Genomic DNA, 21,907 nt, shown 5'->3' with positions numbered 1-21,907 from the left:
TCAAAAGATGGCGTCCGTTTTGTTTTTGCAGCGAATGCTGCGGAGGCGAACACAGGGGCCCCCAGTGTGAAACAAGGAAATTAGTCTGGAGTCTTGTCTGTTATAGTCAGACAATTAAGACTACAGCAAAAACCGCGCACAGATTAATCAAAAATCTGTATTTGGCTTACAAGCTCAAATTTCCTGGCAATGTTTTTGTCCTCACTTTCCCCGTTTCCCTGATGATGTTGCTTTTAGAAACACACAAAATCAAACAAAGATCTACGTCAGCCGCTTTTCATTTGATTTTGCTCAGATTCTATTAATTAAATCCATTAAATTGAACTTAAACTCTCATTAACTTTAGTGAAAATAAGATAAAGGCTCGGGACATTTCTACAAACACAGATCACATCTTTTTTCTTCTTTTATGTGCTGCAGAAAAAAATGAATTGGCAGGTTCTGCCTAAAAAAAAACCCAAAATTGGGATTAGGTTAGGAAGATCCTATTCTGAGCATCACTGGTTGCCGTCTGTACATGAACAAAAATCAGCCAGTGTGTTTAAACTGTTCCTTCATGGTTGTAAAGTTTATTTCAGTAGTCCTTCATGGCAGTAAAAGACAACACTTATTAGGTTTTCAGTCCCAACATGCAGAACAATCATTGAACAGAAGAGAACAGAATCGGACATTAAAAAGAAATTGTTAAAAGGTGCATTTTTTCCAACTTTTGCAAAGTGATCAACACTCCAGGGAGATTCAGAGTAGTACAGTTAACACGTCGGAGAACAATTTGTGTTATCCATTCATGCAGTCCACGACATTCACATACGACAAAGTTTTATGTTCTCTGCAGAAAAAAAAAAAAAAGCGACAGTCCAAGCCTTCCACGACGACGTTCACATTCAGCTGCTTGGAAAATTCTGACAACCAATTCATTTTAATTTTTTTCAATGCTATTAACGAGCAGAAAGCAAGAAAAGTATCTAAAACCTAAAACACAAAAAGAAAACATTCCTGTAGAGCAGAGGTACATTGTATGAAGTAAAACAAGTTACAAACATGTACACTCTTTAGAAATGATAAACTATATCATACCAGATACTAACTGGAAAGGTACATTGAGTGCATTGTGCAACACTTTGTGTAAAAGCAAGCTAAACACACACACACGCACGCAGTCATCCTGTACACACACACACGCACACAGTCATCCTGTACACACACACACACCCCTGTACGGGCCATGCAGCAGCAAACACAGATAAATTAGAGCTATACCTGAAGTCGTGCAGATGGACAACTGGAACGAGCATCAACACACGCACGCACACACACACACACACATATAGATAATAAAAGAGACACTCCCAGTCGCACACATGCAGTCCATCCACACACACATACAGCACATGCACATGCAGGCTATGAGGTGACACACACACAGTCAGAAATCTGATCTCCCATAGGGAGAAAAAAAGCAATCACACAGACACTGACCAGTCAAATATAAATTAAACAAGCCGGAACAATAATATTCATATTAATCATTACGAGACATTTAAGAAAGCTCAGTTTCCATGTTGGATCTATTCTATCTTGCCAAAAATGAAAAGCTATAGACAATTCATTACAAAGCCAATCAATGCAAAAGTCACATATTTCCAATATAAAAATACAAATTCACAAAGAACTACAGAGAGAAAGTGGTTTTGATACCGTCGTGGAGTTTCCTGGCTAATATTTCTCTCCCTTAAGCTAATGGCACTTATGTTTGAAGGGATAAAATCTCCATTTTTAGGGGAAACACTACCGCTACTGTGAGCTTGCCTTCAGCTCAGCTCTGCAGGAGCAGATCTGTAGTTTTAAACACTGCAGGAGTGCAATATGTGGAGTTCAGACAGTGCTGTTGTCTTCAGGTGTGTGTGAGAGAGAGAAAGAAAGAAAAAGGGAGAGAGCTTCCAAGTAGCACTAAATTATTCTTGGCAATCTTTTTCTTCTCAGAGGGAAAAGGTTCAGGTAGGCACTGCTGTGATTGTTGAGAGAGGAGTGATGTGTGGAATGCGATTCTAGGTCGAGAGCCGAGCTCTAGCTGTTAAAAACAAGAGGAAACGGGACTACTGTCAGCTCTAAAAGAAAAAAAAAATACAAAGCTATAAAAAGGATTAACCAGGCATGGCATCTACATGTTTAAAAGCTGCAACTAAAAACCTAAATTAACGCGAGGTAAAAGAACAAACGGGGACGAAGGCATGAGCAGATGTAAGGCGTCATACAAGAGATGCTCACTTAAGTGCAAAAACAAACTAAACCATTACAAACATTTGCTCTGAAGTGGTCTGGAGAACATTTACCTGCATTTGGTAGAAAATTGCCCGAATTCACTAGTACTTGGACGATTGTATAGACGACTGCTCTTTGGCAATCTTTCACAAGTTTGATTCCTCTGAACTAGCTCTTCTCCAGTGGTGTTTACCTCAGTACTAACAGTGTTTTAGGAGTGGTTTAATAGAATGATTTTAGGCTTTGTGGCTCAGTGCTAAAAAGCTGTCATTCAACAAGAAGGAGAGGTTCGCTTGGACAAAACCGAGCGCGAACAGTGAAGAACTTCAGACCACAGAATGCCAAAAAACGCACAGTGCTCATCAATTCTGCTGGACACACAAACACAGCCGATAGTGAACATGGTTTGTTTCCATCCTGGTGTTTTTTGTTGTCATTTTTTTTATTTTATTTTTTTCTTACGTTCATGATTTTTAAAGACTTTTAATTGTTCCTCAGTCCATTTATTTGTCCCTAGCTTCCTTTGTGTGGTGGACGTTTACGCTCCCACCAACACTTTTCTGCCCATTAAATAACCCCGGCAGAGTCAGCAGCAATGGCTCCAGCTGGTCCGACCGGGAACCAGAAGGACGACGGCGCACCTCTAGTTGCTTCTCTGTTTGGTGGTGTCGTACGCTCTGATGACCTCGGACTGAGACACCACTCCGTTCTCATCTTGAGAAAAGGCGTAGCCGTCTGAAAACAAAGCGACACGGTTAAAATGAACCCCAAACAATGTAAAACATCGAGGATACGAAATAAACAAAAATTCTAAGTAACTATTCGGGAAATACCAGAGCTGCTGTGATATTGTGACATTGCTGTTGAATATTTTGACAACAATCATTGTAAGGTATAGCATCTTGATTGAAACCACATTTTATATTCTGTTTAAAAAACCTAAACCTCTTTTTACCTCCCTCATTATCGGACATTAAAACAGACTAAGCCTTTCCTGTTTTAGGCCACTTTGACTTGCCAAAATTACTATTGTTTACTAAATACCAGATTCTTTTCATGCAGTTAAACAATTTGACTTTAAACTGCATGACTTTGATGAAACTCCAGTAGTTTGCTGGAGTTTTGGTCCATTTCTCCTGACAGATCACATATAAATGAGTCTGAATGATACACACATTCTCCATAAAACTTTTAAGATGGCTGCTCGAAAAACAACACTTCTGCCTTAAAGTTACTCTGTAATGAACTTGGGGTCATTCCTCATTTAGAAGTCCCACCTGTGCTCAAGTTTAAAGATCTTAGTTGATGTCTTGAGCTGTTGCTTTAATATTACCACATAATGGTCTCTTACCTCATGATGAAATCTATTTTCAACAGCACTAGACCCCCCTTGCAGCCAAATACTCATAGAACATGCAAGCTTTTCCATTTTTTCTGCAAATTTAGCAATGGTCATCATGGCCAAACACTCCAGTTTCAGTTCCATCAAACCGCTGGATGTGTTTGTTGAAAGCAAGAGCTTTATTAAAGATTGTAATCTGTGTTTTCTGTTGATTTTGGGGGTGATGGATTCTTTATCTCTGGACAATTTTCCACAGGAATTGTTTGGGTTTCACCAGCTTCAGCCAGCATCTTCACACGGCCTTCTACTCTCATCGCTGAGCTGAGACAGATTTCCCACCAAAACCACGTTCCGCATTATTGATGAATGTGGAACCTTCAGGAATCTGGAAAATGCTAAGGTCCACAAATCTCTTCTTCTGTTTTTTTTTTTTTTTTATTATTATTTATTTTTCTATAATAAGGCACGAGTGTCTTTAAGGTGTGACCCTAAACATAGTCACGGCCGATCCTAAAATTAACTAAAATATTGTGAATTAACCTATTAGAAGTTTACAAAGCAATGACATAATCCCAAAAAACATGTTTTAAAATAGCCTTAAATGTGACTAACTGCAATTGAGTTATTGTACAAATTGATACTGAAATGATGATTTTGATATATGTTGTGCAGCTCCAGCAAATATGACTAACAGGTCCAAAAGGATCCATTCTTTAATTAAAAACTGAAATAGAATAGCTTTTCAATGATTTTCCTAGATTATCGAGTACCTGTACTTTAAAAAATAAAATAAAATTTAGCTTAATGATGCTAATGATGACCTAAAGGAGATTTTAAAAGGACAGGGTAGAATGAACATACATTTCTGGCAGTGACAAATTCTCAGTTTTCTTTGTTTTCTCAGTCGGAGTACAACAATGATACTAGATGAAAGTATTATTGGTTTTCTTAGCATAAAAAAGAATAAATTAATATATATTTCAAACAAACATTTCTGTTAAATGAAATAATGTGATGAGTCTGAAAAACACACAATTCCCCCACCCACAAGGTATATCTGTACTGTGAAGATGCACTATAATCTACACTTTCACTCTCCTAACAGGGTCTCACTCGACCTTTGGCCCCTGACTCACCTTCAGGTGTCAAATGACTCGCTCAGTGCCTGGCGGCCAGCAGGGCAGTTCAAAGGAGCCCGCTGAGTCGAGTGCAATGTGAGGGAATAACAGCGCAACATTTCATCATTATCTGGCTCTACTGAGCTTTTCTCAGGACACACTGAGGCACACGGCAAGGAAGGAGCGAGAAATAAAGCTACAAGGAGAGGCGTAGGCATCTATCTGGGAGCTACAAAGGGCTGAGACTTAAATAGGGATGAGGTGTGAATAATGAATCAAAAAGGAATCACACAACAACGATTTCATCCCCACCTAAAGGACAAACAAAAAACAAGCTGATCAGACAAGACACAAAAGAAAGAAACACACAAAACAGAAAATAAAACCCATGCCTGAGAGGATATTGAGTAGTTGAGACAGTTAAGCCTGAACTTTTAAATATTAAACATAGAAGTGCTTCATTTTGATTGATTTCAGGCTCAATTGGGATCAGATTTCTGCCTGGTTTGAGAGAAGAAATGTTTCAACAACATGTAATAATCTGAGATTATTATTAAAAACAAACAAAAAAGGGAACATTGGCTTTTCTTTTGGCAAACTTATTAAGCCTGCTGGGAATTGAACACAGTTTGAGCTGATTGCTGTATATATCAGCAGTTAGCTGTGAGACAAGACAGGGCTGAGAAAGCCTTATAAGATAATACGCAGCATTAATGATGCTGTCTGTCGTCGCCAACATGAATATATATATCAATCATTTAGATCTTGTCTGAGTGAAGATGGATTCTTTTCACACAGACCAAATGAAGAATATTAAAACTACTCATCAGGTAGAATCAGTCCAGAAATTATAAGTTTAACAAGTTTTCCACAATCTGGTGGTGCTGATGAAAACACTGTTTGGTGTGAAGGTTGTTACTGAGCGAAGAAAACTGAAAAGTTAGCTGTTGCTTAGTTTTGATGAAATGTGTCAGAGTTTCACAATTATCAAATTAAATCAGCTCTTTTTTATCCTTTAGAAGAGTCCAAGCTCTGTGTCACAGATCACAGGTGTAAAAAATGTTGGCAGGTTCGCTGAGTCTGATTTTTACAGTTAGCAATGCTGACCGTTTACAGTTTGAATAAGTTTTGTAAAATAAAATGAATACCTTGTGTTGAAGCAAACATCTACATTATTAGTTGTGCACAAAATAAGTTGGTGAGCGTAAATCTGTCTTACAAAAGACCGAAGGACATACCGTGATAACTTGGAGGATTTTAGGTCATTTTAAGCCATTTTACTACAAATTAGTTATGGATAAAATGAATTAATAGATGCCTAATCTGTACATAGCTGCTTCAAGGAAACATCTGCCTTGAACAAGTAAATAAAAAGAAAAAATTGATGAGAAAAAAATAAAGACAAAGAAAAAGTTGGTAAATGGTGAAAAACTGTGATCCAGAGGTTTTTTTCCACTCCATGCTTCTCATTGGAGTTTTAGTATTTATTTAAAATTCACAGAGCAACATTGTCTATTTTTTCCAAACAATTACAGACGCTACCTGAAGAGAAAACACAAAGAAACCAGAGAGTAGAAGGATGTGTGAGCAACTTACGGAGCAGGTTCTGCTGCATGGACTCGGAGCGGTACAGACTGACTGTGCTCTTCTTGAAGACGTTCTTCAGGAGCTGGGCCCTCTCCGTCAAACTGCACACACAGAAACATTGAGAGTGTTGGCAGCCAGACTTAATGACCCATACATCAGCCTCGACCTGCCAGCCGCTCTACCTGCTGGTTCAAGCATCGAGCATGGAGACTAAACTGTGGAGGGGCTAGAGGAAGGGCCAAACGAGAGCGTGGGGAAGGATGGGAAACAGTGGGGCGGCCAGGAGGAATTCATGTACATGGGTGGGACAGGACATATCTCCGTGTGCATGCATGCGTGTCGGAAGAGAGTTGTATGTGTGTTTTTTGCGTGTGTGTGCGCCTGCTGGCTCTTGGACAGCAGCCAGTCAGGAGGATCGCTTTCAGCCTGCAGGAGATCTCACACTGATGTGCTGCATGTTGATGTGTGCAGCAGACCTCAGACCCCAAACAGCAGAGGAGACCTGCCTCAGCTAAAACACTACGGCACTGTATGGCTTTAATTAGCCAAAGAGCTTTTGCTCAAAAATCCTATGCTCCATATTTTTATGGGAAAGAACAAAAAAATGGGAGAAAACCATCATTACGGCATGATTACTGATATTACAGTCAGACTCCTGCAATTTTGCAGCAATTTTGAGATTTCTTTCCTCCACACAGGACTGTTTGCTGGCAGAGTAGCTGTGAGTGTTCGTGACATTTTCGTGACAAACAGATGATTCTTCCTCCTAATTGACATTGGAAGAAATGATTCATATTTTGTCAAAAAGGCGAGAATAACAGCTAAACTCTCAATCGTGTGGTCGTGAAAAGGTCAGGAGACCCTGAGACGACATAAATAAAATTCAACAAAGGATGAGATTTAATTTGTTTAGATGCACCTTTTTGTGAGTAAAGTACTTTAAAATTTTTAGATTCTTTTCTTTTAAGTTATTTTACGTTAAACAAGATAGAATTATTTTTTTGCCCAACTATTGTTTATTTAAAATATGGTTGTTGAAGAACCTGTGCAACTCAAACTATGTGAAAATTTCAGATTTTTAACAGTACGTTTACCTAAAAAAGTAAAAAGAAAATCAACATTTATTCCTGTTTGCTATTGTACCACTGCAATATGTTGTGAACTTTGCAATGTATGTAGAGTTGCACCTCGAGGAAACGGGTGCAAAAAAAGTGCTTTTTCTTTTACGTGAAACGTCTTGATAGTTTAAGAGCATAGGAGGTGTTCTGAGAATGAAAAAGAAAAATCAGGCTCATTTTTTAACATGTTCAATAATCTTCTGTAGATACGCCCGGTGATGTCACTAAAACCTCGCAGATCAAGATTAAACAGTGAACACACAGGAATAGTGGACTGGTGTGAAGCTGTACCTCTTTCCTTGCACTACTGCTCCAGGGTCCTTAGATAAAGCCTCCAGCTCTTGCACCTCATCCACCAGGGTTTTGAAGCACACTTTCTTCACACTGTAAATCAAACATGCAGTAAACAGCGTGTTGAACATAGTTTACCATGACGAGGTGTTTAGAGACTGATGATATAAAATGTAGAAAAGGAAAATGAAGCTTTTAAGTTGGCAAATTGCTCCAGACGCAGTGAAATCTACTGATGGTTGATGTCAACCTCCTGCTGAGAATTCACAAAACGGAAACACCAGAGTTCCTTGGTAAGAATTTCTGCTGGCGATAGGAGAGATACTAGAGGAATTTTCTGAACTGCAAGCATGTGACAGAGAGAGAGAGAGCAGAGAGAAAACTCACACTTTGTAGGTTACGTCAAAGATCAGCGAAGTGACCGGGATGAAGAACAGGCCCATCCAGAAGACCCCTGAGCTGAACATCACTCTCGCCTGCAGGGAACAAACACGCACACATATTTACAAACACATATTTAATCTCCAGTCACTCGGACAATGCAGAGTTCAACAGCTGGGAGATGTTAAAGAGGAGAGAGGACCTTAAAAACCGGAACAATCCCCATCCTCTGAAGTATCACACAACAAACAGCCCAAAACAAACTGTTTTTGTGCTGAAATGGAGAATATAGGTTCAGATAACTTGCTCAAGGCGGGTTGATCAACCATGACTGAAGGATCCCACTGTTTTGTTTTTGTTTGGAGGCCCTTCACCTCTGTGGGAGGTGAAGGTACTTCCTCCTCCTCTGTGGGAGGAGGAAGTACCTGTGGCGTACTGAGATAGTTTAATCTTTTTCAAAGAAAAACAACAATGCAATCCGTTGTGTGGAGCGTTTCTCTGAAAGCAGCATAAATACACTCATTTAGTCAAGATAACTCAGCTTCTAATTGTTTATTTTCCATTTACAGGTGTAAATTTGCCTTTTCCTAAAAACCAATTCTAATAGTCATTTCTTAAATATTTTCTGGCGTAAACAATTATAAAGCCTTCTAGAGATATTTAAACCATTTATTTTTATATTTGTCAGTTTGTCTCAAACTTCAGTGCATGTTATTGGGATTTAAATTGAAGTAAAAGGAAAATAATACCTGGAGAATCAATATCTCTTGATTTTTTTTTAAATTAATGGGTAAAAAATTTGATGTACAAATCTGGTTGGAGGTTTTACAAGGTTTGCACAGTTTAAGTACAAGGATTTACTTATGACTTAAACTGGAACTGATGCCAAAAGAAAGTTCTACAAAGTATTAACTCGGTGAACTAAATATAAATGCACATCACAACGATGCAATCCATTTATACTCTTATTTGTTCTAAAATAATAAAAACCATGTGTCATTTTCCCTCCACTTCTCTACTTTGTGTTGGTTTAGCACATAAAGTCCCAATGAAATACATCAACAATTCTGGTCATAAAGTGAAAAAAAAATATGGAAAAGTTCAGCAGGTAGAACTTTTGAAAAAAACGCCATAATAGAATTTCCCACCCTTGTTTCCAGATCTAATCGCCTTTCAAACAGCTCCCTAAGGTCGCCCAGATCCTTAGTAATAAAGTAGTGCATCATTTAAGAACTCCAAGTAACATATATTTACTTTATGACTTATTAGTTTTAGCTTCAGTGAGGTTGTGAACCGCTTGGTGGGGGTACAAAACTTCAAGATTGTCCTGTTTTCTTTGGCCCAATGTACTGAAACTATCCGTCATTACACGTCTGAGTTACGACTCGTGTTCCTTGCATTGTAATATGCCACTTGTTTAAACTGCCGCGGCCCCTTGACAGTACCTTTCCCGAAACGTGACAGCGTGACCCGTGGGATGCACGCGCACATGGATCGGTGTCAAAACTATCAAAGCAGTCAGGTTAGCCTAAATTACCTACTCTGTTTTCAAACTGACTTTGATATCTGACATAAAACCAAAGGAGAGGAAGCCCCCTGAAATGGCAGGAAATAAAAAAAAGACTTTCTCCTACAGGGATGAATAAAAGTTTTTCTGTGACACCCAGAGGCTAAAAACGTGAGAGAAAATTGCGTTGAAGCACAAGCTATATTTGCAACGGTTTTGAAATTTTGCAGGCCCAATGGGGTCATTTACCAATGCGTTTATTACAATTTTAACAACTTTTGTGAGTTTGATTATTTTAATTTTATTAAACGTTTTCAAGAGGGTGTTTAAACTGTCTAGAGAGCCCTTTTCAAAATAAACACAGTGTATATTTGGCAAATCATAGCAAAGCAGAATGAAAAATAAATGATGTTGTTCACCAGTTCAATATACGACCCATATTTATTTAGGCAACCGTGTGATTCAGCTACAAATTATGTATACATAAGTTTTATACATCAGACTGCATGTAAGAAAATGGAGCTAATAGAGGGTATTTTTCATTTTGACGTCAGTTTTAAAAACTAAACCAATTGGAGCAGTTACAAACAACAAATGTTTGTCCGCAGGCATCTGGAAAGGCTCCATGGCTTTGAGCGGGTCCAGCAGTGGCAGTGCATGCAAGTATGCCTCATATCATGGGGGCCCCTGGGTGTTGGAGGGGCATGGGGTCCTTGGAGCTGAGTTGTATTTTTAGGACAAACTAATAAACTTGTCTGGCTGGACAGACAGTAGTGTCCTCTAGCAGGGAGGGGGTGTTTTGACAACCTCTTCCGTCCCACCCTCTCATGGCTGTAGAAAGTCACAGACACTCTGAGATCAATTCAAAACTCCCCCTCACACACACACGCACACACACACACACACACACACCCACACACACACACACACACACACACACCCACCCCCCCACACACACACACACACGTTCTCAAAACAGAGAATCCCAAAAGATGGATTGAATGCATAACAATAAAAATTTGAATCAGTGGCCAAAAAAGTTTGATTACTCCAATACAGTATTTACAAGCTTAACACAAGTTTTTGATTGAAAAAAATAAAGCACAAAAAATCAGAATTAATCACTATTTAACATTACTTCCTTTAGTAGGTAATGAAAATGTATATTCAACTAATCACAGCTATGCTTAATTGGTTATCAATGTCTTCAAATTAAATTGACAGCATTTGTGAATCTGGACTAATCTGAAAACTGACTCTGCAGGTATATTTGACAAAGGACAAACTACGAGTAAATAAAGCAGGGATCAAATTTTCATCATCACTGATTTTGATAAAACCGAAACAGGCAGATTTAGAAAGTAGCTAATTAGAGAAAGTGGACAAGCAAGATCCAATAAGAATGTCATAGGACACAAGAGATTTTAGGGTTTTAGTAAACATCCCTGTGATCTCACAGTGTGAATGTGCCTGAAAGGCCAAATGAAAGCAATAGTTTTGAATGTCCTGAAATTACAGCATATAAACTCTTCCTTGCAGAAGAACGACTGATTTCAAATTATTTTAAGACCTCTCTAAGTCTCTTTGCAAACTCATTAGCTACTACCATCTCCTTTCTAGTCACCTCAGGCATCTCTTTTCATCTCATCACGGTGTGCACTATCACATCAACAATCAGAAAACCACCAAACATGGCAGAGTTCTTTCAAAATGCAAAGTATTGATGTTCTAATTATGTGCACCTGACGTGGTACGCCTGTGGGTAATTTAAGCCGTTTTAGGTAGGAATGTTTTTTCTCATCTGAAATTGCTTTCGTCTTTCTGGTTTTACAAAAGCGGTCATAAAAAACTCAATTTAAACACTCTGTTGCTGAATATAAATATGTGGTGTATTTACTTCACCCAGATTGTTCCACTAACTTTGTGTTGTGGTGTTTATCAATCATTAGTCGGGGAAGAGAAAATGTAAAACAAACAGCTAGAAAAAATAAAAAAAAATCACAATCAGGAGTATTGAGGGAGAAGATAAAACCTTTAAATACAACATGAGGGGAAAGTCCACTGGTGATGAAAGGATTTAAATAGGGCCATTTTAGTCTGAACAAATAAGAAAGAGATTTCTCAACGTCTAACATTACACACAAAAACATGCCACCAGTCTTTGAACAGTCTTTGCAAACAGAGTCCGCAATTAATCAAACATGTCATCGCTCCTCGTCTGTCGGCTGTTTGGAAATTGTATTTGTGAAGAATTGCTCAGCCTGCTCCAAGAAAAATTGACAAAAAGGGGAAATTTATCGCATTTGCATTCACGACTCTTAAACATGACAGACAACTGCATTCATCACTACGAAGGCTGTTTTGCTGATCTGGGAATCTTGGCAGCTTTCTCTCAACCTTCCCTCAAATGGCCGTCCAGTTATCTTGAACACACCAATAAACACTTAGCAGAAAACCCAAAAGGGACACAAGATGGATAACCTGTCTAAAGCAAGATTCAACCTCCTCCAAGTAAATAAAAGGATAAATATGGAGAAATGAGAAGGAAATGTAAATAAACCAAAAATGTTGATGCACTTTGGAAAACAATTAACTAAATAAATAAAACATGCAAATTCCTAGCACTGCTCTTCGTAAAAAATGAATGGCAAAGCTGTGCTTTTAGAAGCAGCTTCAGATTGTTGAAAAAGTAGCCCTAGTTTTATTTGTTGCACAGCTTGGTTAACTCTACTTCACTATAATGGATACTGCTGATTATAACTGAAACTATAGGGAGGTGAGGCGTGGCTTGCAACTCGAAGAATTCAACATTCACTAAGAGGGAGATCTCTTAGAGTGGGCCTAAGAGATCTTAGGCCCACTCATGCATTCAGGTCTTTATATAGAAAGTCGCATGCACCACCTTCGGCATGTTATCTTCGGTCGACTCATCAACGTGTTTCTTTGATTAGACAGACTAGAGGATGGTATGTCTTCAGTCTGCGTGAACCCAAAGACTGGAAAGCCGGTGTCTTTGCTTTCTTCTTTCTCAAATTTGTTCCATAACCCCATATAGTGGCAATGGGCTTGTGAGCACATCAAGTGCATTGTAAAATGCTCAACATTTGGGAAACCGTTTTAAAACTGAAATCTCCTTTAAATCTTTGACCTGTTTGCAGTGTTTCTTGATTTGCATGATGTCGTTTGTTCACCAAAACTCTCAAACAATCCTCAGAGCTTCTCAGAACATTCATGACTTTTTTATGTGTTTATAGGCTATTAGGTTGAATACAAATCCATGACACACACAAAAAAAATTCAAATTCTCTCCTCTCCACAATTATGTAATGATTTATGGTCTATAATGAAATTTAAATAAAAATTACTTAAGACATAAAAATAGTAAATACTTCTGTAACACACTGTGAAACAACATTAAAATTGCAGAATGTCATTTTGCTTGTCTGACCTCATTCAGAGATTAGTTTTAGGTCTTTATTATTGTCAATTTGCAGAAGAGTGTGCATATATAAATAAATTCTGAGTATCATGATTGCTTCCAAAGAAAATCCTCCTACTAACAGACTGTACAATTCATCAGCTAAAGAAATACTTTGGCCTAGTGTAAGAGATATTTTGCAACAGCATTGATAAATGGAAAAATTATGGGCAAGACAAAAGACGGAAGACTTGTATTAGAAACAGATGTATTGATATCAGTCATTGCAGCAGACAGCAGGTCAGTGTAACAGACGTCTCTAGAGTCCAAGCCTCTTGGTGAAGCATTTTGCCCTGCGTGGACATAATGATGAGAGATGTTTTTCCCTTCATCCCTCTGTCAGACGCTTGTCAGGAGAAGACACGGTGAGATACGAGCTTTGAGATGGAGCCAGTACAGTAGCCCAAGTGACGCGAATGGATCCTGCACCTGTCCTGCTCGCTGTCCAAAGTATGTTTTGCCTAAAGCTGATTAATGCGACTACAAGGATCAGAGCGCTGCTTAGCATCTCTTATTGAGGGCAGCATGAGGAAGAAAAAACAGGAGGAGAATGAATTCTGGTGTATGTTATACAGTTCGCCCTGAGGTCCTAGTTCAATCAGCAGAGGTGAAGAGGAGCAAATAAGAGAAAGAGGAAGAAGTTTCAGGGGGGAAAAGAAAAACAGACAGAACAGAGGGCAAAGAAGATTCATGTAAACACTGCGGAGGTTCTGGTGAAGTATGCGGTTGGTGTGTTCTGCTCCTCAGAGGCTAAAAGGAAACTAAAGCTCACGTCTCTGATGTCCTCTCGATTTTCACAGGGATGTGTCATTGTTTGATGATATAGTGGTATTCCCAGTTAGTTCTGGGCATAGAGTTACCATCTGCCCACAGGACACCATTACAATCTTCAGTCAACTGCTGTGGGGCATGGATGAAAGCAGCTGGATTCACAGACTGAAAATGGGGTGAAGTTTGCATACCTAATGTTAGTTTGCGTGTGTGTGTGTGTGTGTGTGTGAGAGAGAGTGGTATGTCAGGTTGAAATTTAAGAAAAAAAAAACAAACTTAAAAACTAATGAAGTAACACAAAGTAACAAAGACTATCTGTCCATCAATCTTTCTAATAAAAAAAGGAACATATCTGATATGAAACTGGAGTTCTTCACAGGATTACCTCACTTTTTTACATGAAAAGTTCTACAGACAAACTTAAAAATTTCTCAGTTCTTCTCTGCCAACTTTTGAACTATAAATGTAGGCCTCCATTATCAATTGTTTACATTCCAATTGCAGCTAAAAAGAGAAAGGAACAAGCAAACAAAAAGAACAGGTTAATGTGTTAACTGACAGATCAGTGAATAACAAAAGGAAGGATGAATAGATGGATGGTTATATATGGAAAAATGGATGGATAATGACTGACTGAAAGGACGGATGATACACTGGGCCTTAATGGACACACTTTGGAAATGTACAAAGACTGTACATAACCAGGCTTTGTTGAAATGTTATTCTAAAGAAAACCTTTTAAATTGTAGGATAATGCTCTTTTTCTTTGCTCACCAGAATTACTGCAGATTAGAAGGTTAATATCGGCTTGAATTTCTTCTGATAATTCGGAACAAACTTCCAGAAAACTGCAAAGCTGTTGAAATAACGGGCTCCTTTAAATCTAAGCTAAAACCTATTTTCTTACACCCAAAATTAAGAACAAAAATATACTTTTAAACATCTTTGTTTTCCGTATGCTTTTTCCTTTTTTGCTCGTTAAATTTACCTTCTAATCACACAAAACACTTTAAATTGCCTTGTTGCTGCAGTAAAACTGCTTTCTCTATTTTCTTCAAAAATCTTCTCTGCCTCCTAAACAAATGAGGTGGCACAAAACCAAGTAATAAAAAAGTATGAATGATTAAACGTAAGATTGTGCCTTCATGACCAAGGAATATCAAGGCAAAAGTCTTCAGAAAAAATGCTAAAGGTTTATTCCCACAGGGAAACTTACTGAAACCACAATGTATTTACACGGTAGGCGGTTGTTTTCCTCTGCTACAGACTGTGGAATACCAACCCTTTTCCCTAAAATAACCTCCTCCTGAGTTCTTGTTCTCTGATGAAAGGATGCCCCAGGACCCCTCTCCCAGAATGCACTGGGAAATGTCAAATGTTTATTAGCTTCCCATTAAACACCAGGGGTGAGTCAGAGAATTAGCTACATTCACATGTAAATCATAGCTTGTAAGGGAAAACTAAATCTTTAATGATTATTGTGTTGGGTGAACTCAAAAGATCAAGTTAAACTTTTTTGTTGTGGTGATTGTAGAGTTTTGTTTTTTAGGACATCGGTTTCTAGCTAGCACACCGTTTTACTACTCCAGCATCACCTGTAGCTACTCGGAGTTGAGGGAAAGAAAAGTAACACAAACAGTCTGCTAATTGGCTCAATTAAGTCATTATGCAACACAAGCCAGAAGCCTGACAGTTTGCATCCCTCTGGCTCCGTTTCTAAAGATCAGGGCTCAGTTTTACTCAGAACTTTCCCACCAGGGTTCTTCTATGGAAAATGAAGCAGAAGGTGCTCAGCATCTGCGCGGCTCAGATGAATACATCATGTGGATTTGCACGTTTACCTGTCCGGACATGTCGGGTGCCAGGGTAATAATGGGCCACAGGGAGGAGTAGATGATGAAAAACACAACCCACAGGCCGATGCTTCCCCAGATGGCAATGTGACTGAACTGTGAGAAAACGGGAACACGGCCAAATAATTAGACTTTGTCTTCAATGCAGGAATTATTTACTGCAGTTCAGTTTCGCTGACTTGCTTATAAAAATTCACAGTAAAGTTTCTGTTTTTTTTCTTCAGTGTGTAAGAGTTTGTAGAAAGTGCACTCAGAGTGAACTTCCAGTCATTTCACTGGTTACAGTTACAAGGCCACAAAGAACAAACTGTAAAGAGACTTTAGGATAAGAGAGGTGCATGTAAAATGTGTCACAAGTACATGAAGTGATATAAAACAGCCAGAGAGCCTTTGACCTACCATAGTCCAGGATGAAGTCTCCAGACCAGCTTTAAGACAGACTGTGATGACGACAAACTGTTAAGGAACAGACAAAAAAAAACATATTAAGCATTTTAACATATTTTGATCAAATCCACATTTTTATTCTTCCACAATAAATGGAAATATTGAATAGTGTGACACAGTATCATCAGGAGAAAATATACATGTAAATGAATATTAGAAATACTCAATCACAAAAAAAAAAAGACTGATATGATATGGACTGGTTCAAGTATAAAACAAAATAAAAGGAAAATGAAATGTACAGAAACACATAGGTTGACTAAATGGGGTCTAATCAACCCAGAACTAATTAATAACCACTCCCATTATTAGTCTTATGCTAATGATCAAAAACAGAAACAACAAAATGTATGTGATGTTTATCATCGTCATAGGACGGAAAACTTTGAGTCAATAAGACTGATGCACTTACTGTGTAGACCATATTTCCTAAGAGGAGATAGTCTGTAGTTTTTCCGCTACCAAGCACCGTATCTGTGAAATAAGTCAAGACAAGAGAAACTTTCAGGAACATCACATTTATCCTCAGGGTTTCAAACTCCATATACACTACATGTCCTTTTAAAAGAGTCAGTAAGAGCTGGTGCTGGAGTCAGTTAACTGGTTCTAAAAAACAAATTGATTTGGTTCTATGTCATTACCTCACTTAAAGTTTCATCCAGTAAATCCTCACCTGAATATTTATTGACTCCAGGATAGAGAGACATTTTAACTACACTATTAGTATTATTGAACTCTATCTCTGCAAACTGATATCTTGATATCATCAGCTTAATTTTCCTATGCTGTTTCAAACAGGGGGGATTTAATGACTGCTTAACTATCCTAATCAACTGATTCCTGATCTGTCCAGTACTGGCAGCATTCGTATGAAAAGAGTCAGATAGGCCGTTTCTGGGTTTTGCGGAACATTTAGTAAATGCAGTTTCTGATTAATATAAACTGCACAACACAAAACATAAAAAAAGTAGATAAAAGACAGTGAGCTGGTGTTTTCCAGTGGTAATCCGACATTTCTAGTGTTAAATAGACAGATAAAGCTAAACTCAGGAGAAAAAGGAATTGTTCTCACAGTATGTTTCGCTATTAGACACAAATCTTACAGCAGACGGCCAAACAAAGACAAGTGCCAAGTAGAGCAACACAATATATTTAACTGCAATCATCATTGCAATAAAATGGACTGCAGTTTTTTATTTCAACTGCAAGGAATGAAAATTCTGCACCCCCATTACATATTTGGTCGGTATGATGGATTTTCCTGCCGTTTATATCGACACTGGATGTATATTTAGTGGTGGGGACAATGTGCAGACATAGTTTCTAGTAAACACTACCTGGAAACTGTGTGGTGGACCCCTAAACTCATTTTCTCATTAAACTTTGAGGCTCAAATAATAATTCTGTATTTTCAGCTTTGTGGAAATGCGATTGACATCACACTCCATTAGGCTGAACTACAGGCCACATGCCTTCATAGTGGTGAAACATCAAACTTTTCTCGTTACTCATTACTAAATCAGATTTAAATGACTGGTTCCTAAGGCAAGATAGTCATTTAATTATTATATGTGACCTGTATTTCCAAATAAGACTAAAGAAACAGAGTCCCACTGATAAGTCTGCTTCAAAATACAAGTGAGTTTGGGACGTAGCCAAAGTTAAAATATCAAGCAGGAGAGGTTTTCTTTACTTCCGGCTGGTAACATGCCCTGTGCTGACAGCCTGTCAGTCAGAGTGAGGCTGCTTGGTGCCTTTGTGTGGAAAGCAGGCCCAAGCTTGTGTGGTCCTCAGCTGTGGCCAGCCAAGACTTAAAGGCTTAAGGATTGCCATTTTCTTTGTACACAAAAAATTCTGTTTTAAAATACACACTTTTAAAGTTTTTTTTTTTTTTTTTTTGCAAAATCCAACTAAACATATTTGCTCAACTGACATAAAGTGTTAGATTCCTGAATAAATTGATCAGTGTGATATGTTTTTGTCTACAACTGCACAGAAAAAACTATCAGCTTTCGCTTAATGATGCAAATATGAAGACGTGCTTGTTGCTGCATGTCCCTTAGACCAAAGATGCCACATGTTTGCAATTCATGACTGGAACGGCCAGAGAGAGAGAGAGAAGTAATTAAGACAAAGTATGTGAGCTTGACTGTTTTCTCTTTTCATCCAGTCCATTGAGAGCCATGGAGGAGTCGCTGGGAGCCACTAACCATGCTGGAAAGCTTTCAGGGGGAACCAGAAGAGGATGACGGAGTGGAAGAGGCCGTTCAGACAATGGGCCCAGAAGACCTGCAAAACAGAGGCAAGAGGAGTGGAGGAGGAGGAAGGAGGGAGGTTGAAGAGTGGAGGGGATGTTGAGTGAGAAACAGAAAGAGTGAGAGAAAAGGGGGGGAAAAAAGCATGTGAAAAGGGTGTGGGGAGCTCCAGGTGACCCCTGACCTGAGCTCTTTGTGCCATCCCAGCAATGGGCTAAGTGGCGGTTTTGTCGGGGCCTCCTCAGTGAATGGCCACCCCGCTGACAGACACGTTGTATATCCTCCGAATGTTATGGGGGGAGAGCGAGGCGACTCAGGATATGTATTAGCAGTGAAAAGCAAGTGGATGACATCAATGTTCGGGTTTTAATCATTTTCTCCCATTACAACCAATTAGCACAAAGGAATTGACCTTAAAAATAGTCAAATCGAAATACTTGCACTGGCTCTAAGAACATTAAACAACATCATACAAAGAGGTACAGAGGAAAGGTTTCCACTCATTAACGTCGTTAGATCTGAGCTCATTCATGAGAGAATTTAAACCGGAGTAGCAATACATTACAGGAGAGTTTAAATAAGTAAAACAAATCAGTCTAGAAACACACACAGAGTCCGACAGGCTGGACAGAGATTAAACTGTTTTCTGGGTAATTATCAAGAGCCTGGAAAATCGAGGTATGGAACACCGTCTGCGCAGACGTATACACCTTGGAAGAGAACACCAATACACCCACTCCAAAACCACCTTGTTTTAAAATTTATATTAATGCAGCCACTCGGCCAAACAAAACACTAATGGGCCATGTAGCATGAAACAGCCGTGAAATCTGTGAGGCCAAAAAGAAGAAGAAAAAAAATCTCCTCACTTGTGCCCTCTTTCTCCCTCCTCACCCAGACACCGGTGTTTGTTCTGAGACATGAAAATTGCTCATGCTTAGAAATTAGAGAAACTGTTTAGGATTTTTCAATTGAGGTTCTGGTAAATGTTTCAAAGCAGTTACTGTCTCACCTGTCAGAAAACTTTCTTGGCAATTTAATTTATCGTTTTCTATCGTTTCTCCAATATCAAAAACAGATATTTGGATGACACTCTATGAAACTTTAAACTATTGTCTTTGTTTTAGTAGGTTCACACAGGACATAGAGATGGGAGGTCACGTGCCAAACTTGATTTTTCTGCATTAAACACGTACCAAGAATGAAAAAGATGAAATGTTTTTAGTTAATCTGGTATAATGCCAAACATAATAGCAATTTCAGAAAATACCATGTTGTTGATTTATTCTTATGGAGGCTAGATGTTAGCCTCACTTTCAAGTGCAATGGCAAAGAAAGTGCAGTGCCTGTATTTATCCCCTTTAAAACTTCCACTTGGATTCACATCACCACCATATTAAAGGATTTTATGACAGAACAAATCAGAATAACACATAACAGCAAAAGGTTTTGCACATCCATGTATTTAGATAAAAGTAGTTGCCTAAGTAGTAAACAGAGTTCACCTGTGTGTAATTTATTGCGTAACTTCAGAAGCTCTGTCGAGTTTCCTTATTCAATAAGAAAAAATGAGAACATAGAGATTCATGAACACCAAGGAACACACAGATAGAGCTACAATGGAACAGTTTTAAATCAAAGCATACTTAGATGTTTTAATGCCATATGTTGGAATGGCTTTGAGTTAAATATAGATAAGAATTTTTGGCAAGACTTGAAACTGTACATCCAAACTGAGTTGGAATTATTTTTTAAAGAAACAACAGGGAACAATTTTAGCTTCAAGATGCACAAAGCTAATAGAAACATTGGCTTTCTGTGAGACACAAAGACTTACCGCAATGACTGAGTGAAAGGTGATTCTATTACACATGCATGTACAAATGCATGCCACACTTCTCTAATTTTCATTCTTTTTAATTTCTCAATGTACTTCCAAGTCGAAATTCTGCATTACGGTACCTTATGATGTGATACTAAAAAGCCAAATGAAAACAAAAGCAACTTAAGTTTTTGCATGTGAAGAAGTTTGACAAGTATTATTCTTGCAAAGTGAAAAAAGCCTACATTTATGACCTGACTATTTAATCAATTATCTCTCACTGAAAGAACAGTTGAAAGCATCAAAAAAACATTTGCAAATATGTCTTGAAAACTTAACATGACATTTTTATGTCATCCTGAAAAGCGAGTATTTTATGGTTTTCTGGATATATTTAATGGTCTTACACTTAATATGAGCTTTGTTAATATACTGTGACCTCAGTGGCACAACCTCATCACCTTCCCGCCAGCCAAACAAAGTCTCATGACAGCTACCCCCACACTGGATTAGCTCACGCTCCCACTGTGTACACAAAACCCAATCCACAGAGCGAGGGTGGCCAAAAGCAAACCCCCCCTCCACCTCCTCCCACATTCCCCTGGTTCCTCGCTGAAACGCGTATTAAATTATCACTAATGTTACAATCACGTTTTACTCAATTAGCCTCCCACTGACAAGCTCAGCTCTCCATCAAGTTCCCCCTCAGTTATCCCATCATGGTCACTGCAGGAGGGAGGATGAGCTTCCAGGTTTCCATCTACTATAAAGAATGCTAATGAATCAATAAATTCTCATAATCATTTGTCACAGTGGGATCCTTTCCTTTAAGCCATCAATCCACCTGGATATCTCTTTGCTCTTGTTTTCTCTTTGAGTTGGTTAGGATCCACTCTGAATGAATGGCTGCTCTGTCTTGGGAAAATTTGGCCCTTTGTGGAAGCCTTAATGGCCAAAAAACGCAAAACACATGAAAGGCAGTAATTAATTTGGAGCCAAATATTTCCAGAGCAGCCTTCTCTTTTCCGTTTCTTTATGAACAAATGAGGTAAGGAGGCAAGAGAGAAAGAAAAGCTCTGTAAATGAGGTGGTAGCAGTTGTAGTGGTTATTAGGGCTGCAAAGTGATTTAATAGTTTGCATGGGAATCTACTAGGTCCTTAAAAGTAAATGAGTGACAAAGTTGAAACCCCCAGCATGAACCTCTCCCTGCTCACACCTCAACACAAACAGCTTTAATTCACAGAGACAGTATCTGTTGTGTACAAAAGAGCCGGGGCCCGCAGAAAGACAGGTTTTGGAGGGGCCAAATTCCTGATGGATTTTCTCGCCTCGGGCCAGCTGCAAGGAAAATATCTCTGGAAGAGAGTGGACAAGCCAGCAAAAACAACTTGCTGACCTGACCGAGTCATCATTTATGGGTCTTGGAAAATGTGGCCCAAACAAAATTTAGGTTTGTTTGCCTCAGAGTATCAAGAGGAATACTTCTGGGATTCTTTTCTGGCATAAGAAAACTTCATGAAACATCCCAAAAGGTTTAATGAAGGGAAAATCCATCTGAGAGCATATGAAAAACCCTTTATCAGTGTGGCAATGTAGCTCTGCCCAGTTGTATTCAGCATGTGTGCTTTCATTCAACATGGTCACAAATTGATTATTTTAAGGGAGCATTATTGA

At 38.6% G+C, this 21,907-nt stretch overlaps 1 protein-coding gene across 7 annotated transcripts in view; it reads right to left on the bottom strand.

Moving 5' to 3' along the window:
- Positions 1–540: 540 nt before the first annotated feature.
- Positions 541–21,907, bottom strand: part of atp8a1 (ATPase phospholipid transporting 8A1) — a 99,992-nt gene continuing 78,625 nt past the window's right edge. For 5 of the 7 annotated variants that reach the window (XM_055030391.1, XM_055030393.1, XM_055030395.1 and 2 more), the window contains 8 exons: positions 18,366–18,444; positions 16,568–16,629; positions 16,108–16,164; positions 15,697–15,804; positions 8,106–8,194; positions 7,719–7,811; positions 6,319–6,410; positions 541–2,997 (listed from right to left, as the gene is read on the bottom strand). In XM_055030391.1, the coding sequence (XP_054886366.1) occupies positions 2,906–2,997; positions 6,319–6,410; positions 7,719–7,811; positions 8,106–8,194; positions 15,697–15,804; positions 16,108–16,164; positions 16,568–16,629; positions 18,366–18,444 (672 nt within the window). In that variant the 3' untranslated portion in view covers positions 541–2,905. Of the gene's footprint in view, positions 2,998–4,740; positions 5,035–6,318; positions 6,411–7,718; positions 7,812–8,105; positions 8,195–15,696; positions 15,805–16,107; positions 16,165–16,567; positions 16,630–18,365; positions 18,445–21,907 lie in introns of all 7 variants that reach the window. The other 2 variants (XM_055030394.1, XR_008605992.1) reach the window with 2 other exon arrangements.

The sequence above is a fragment of the Poeciliopsis prolifica genome, unplaced genomic scaffold, assembly GCF_027474105.1.
Source record: "Poeciliopsis prolifica strain line A6 unplaced genomic scaffold, Auburn_PproV2 SCAFFOLD006, whole genome shotgun sequence".
NCBI classification, from domain to species: domain Eukaryota; kingdom Metazoa; phylum Chordata; class Actinopteri; order Cyprinodontiformes; family Poeciliidae; genus Poeciliopsis; species Poeciliopsis prolifica.
The sequence above is the reverse complement of the archived record's forward strand: the minus strand, read 5'-3'. Positions and strand labels throughout refer to the sequence as shown.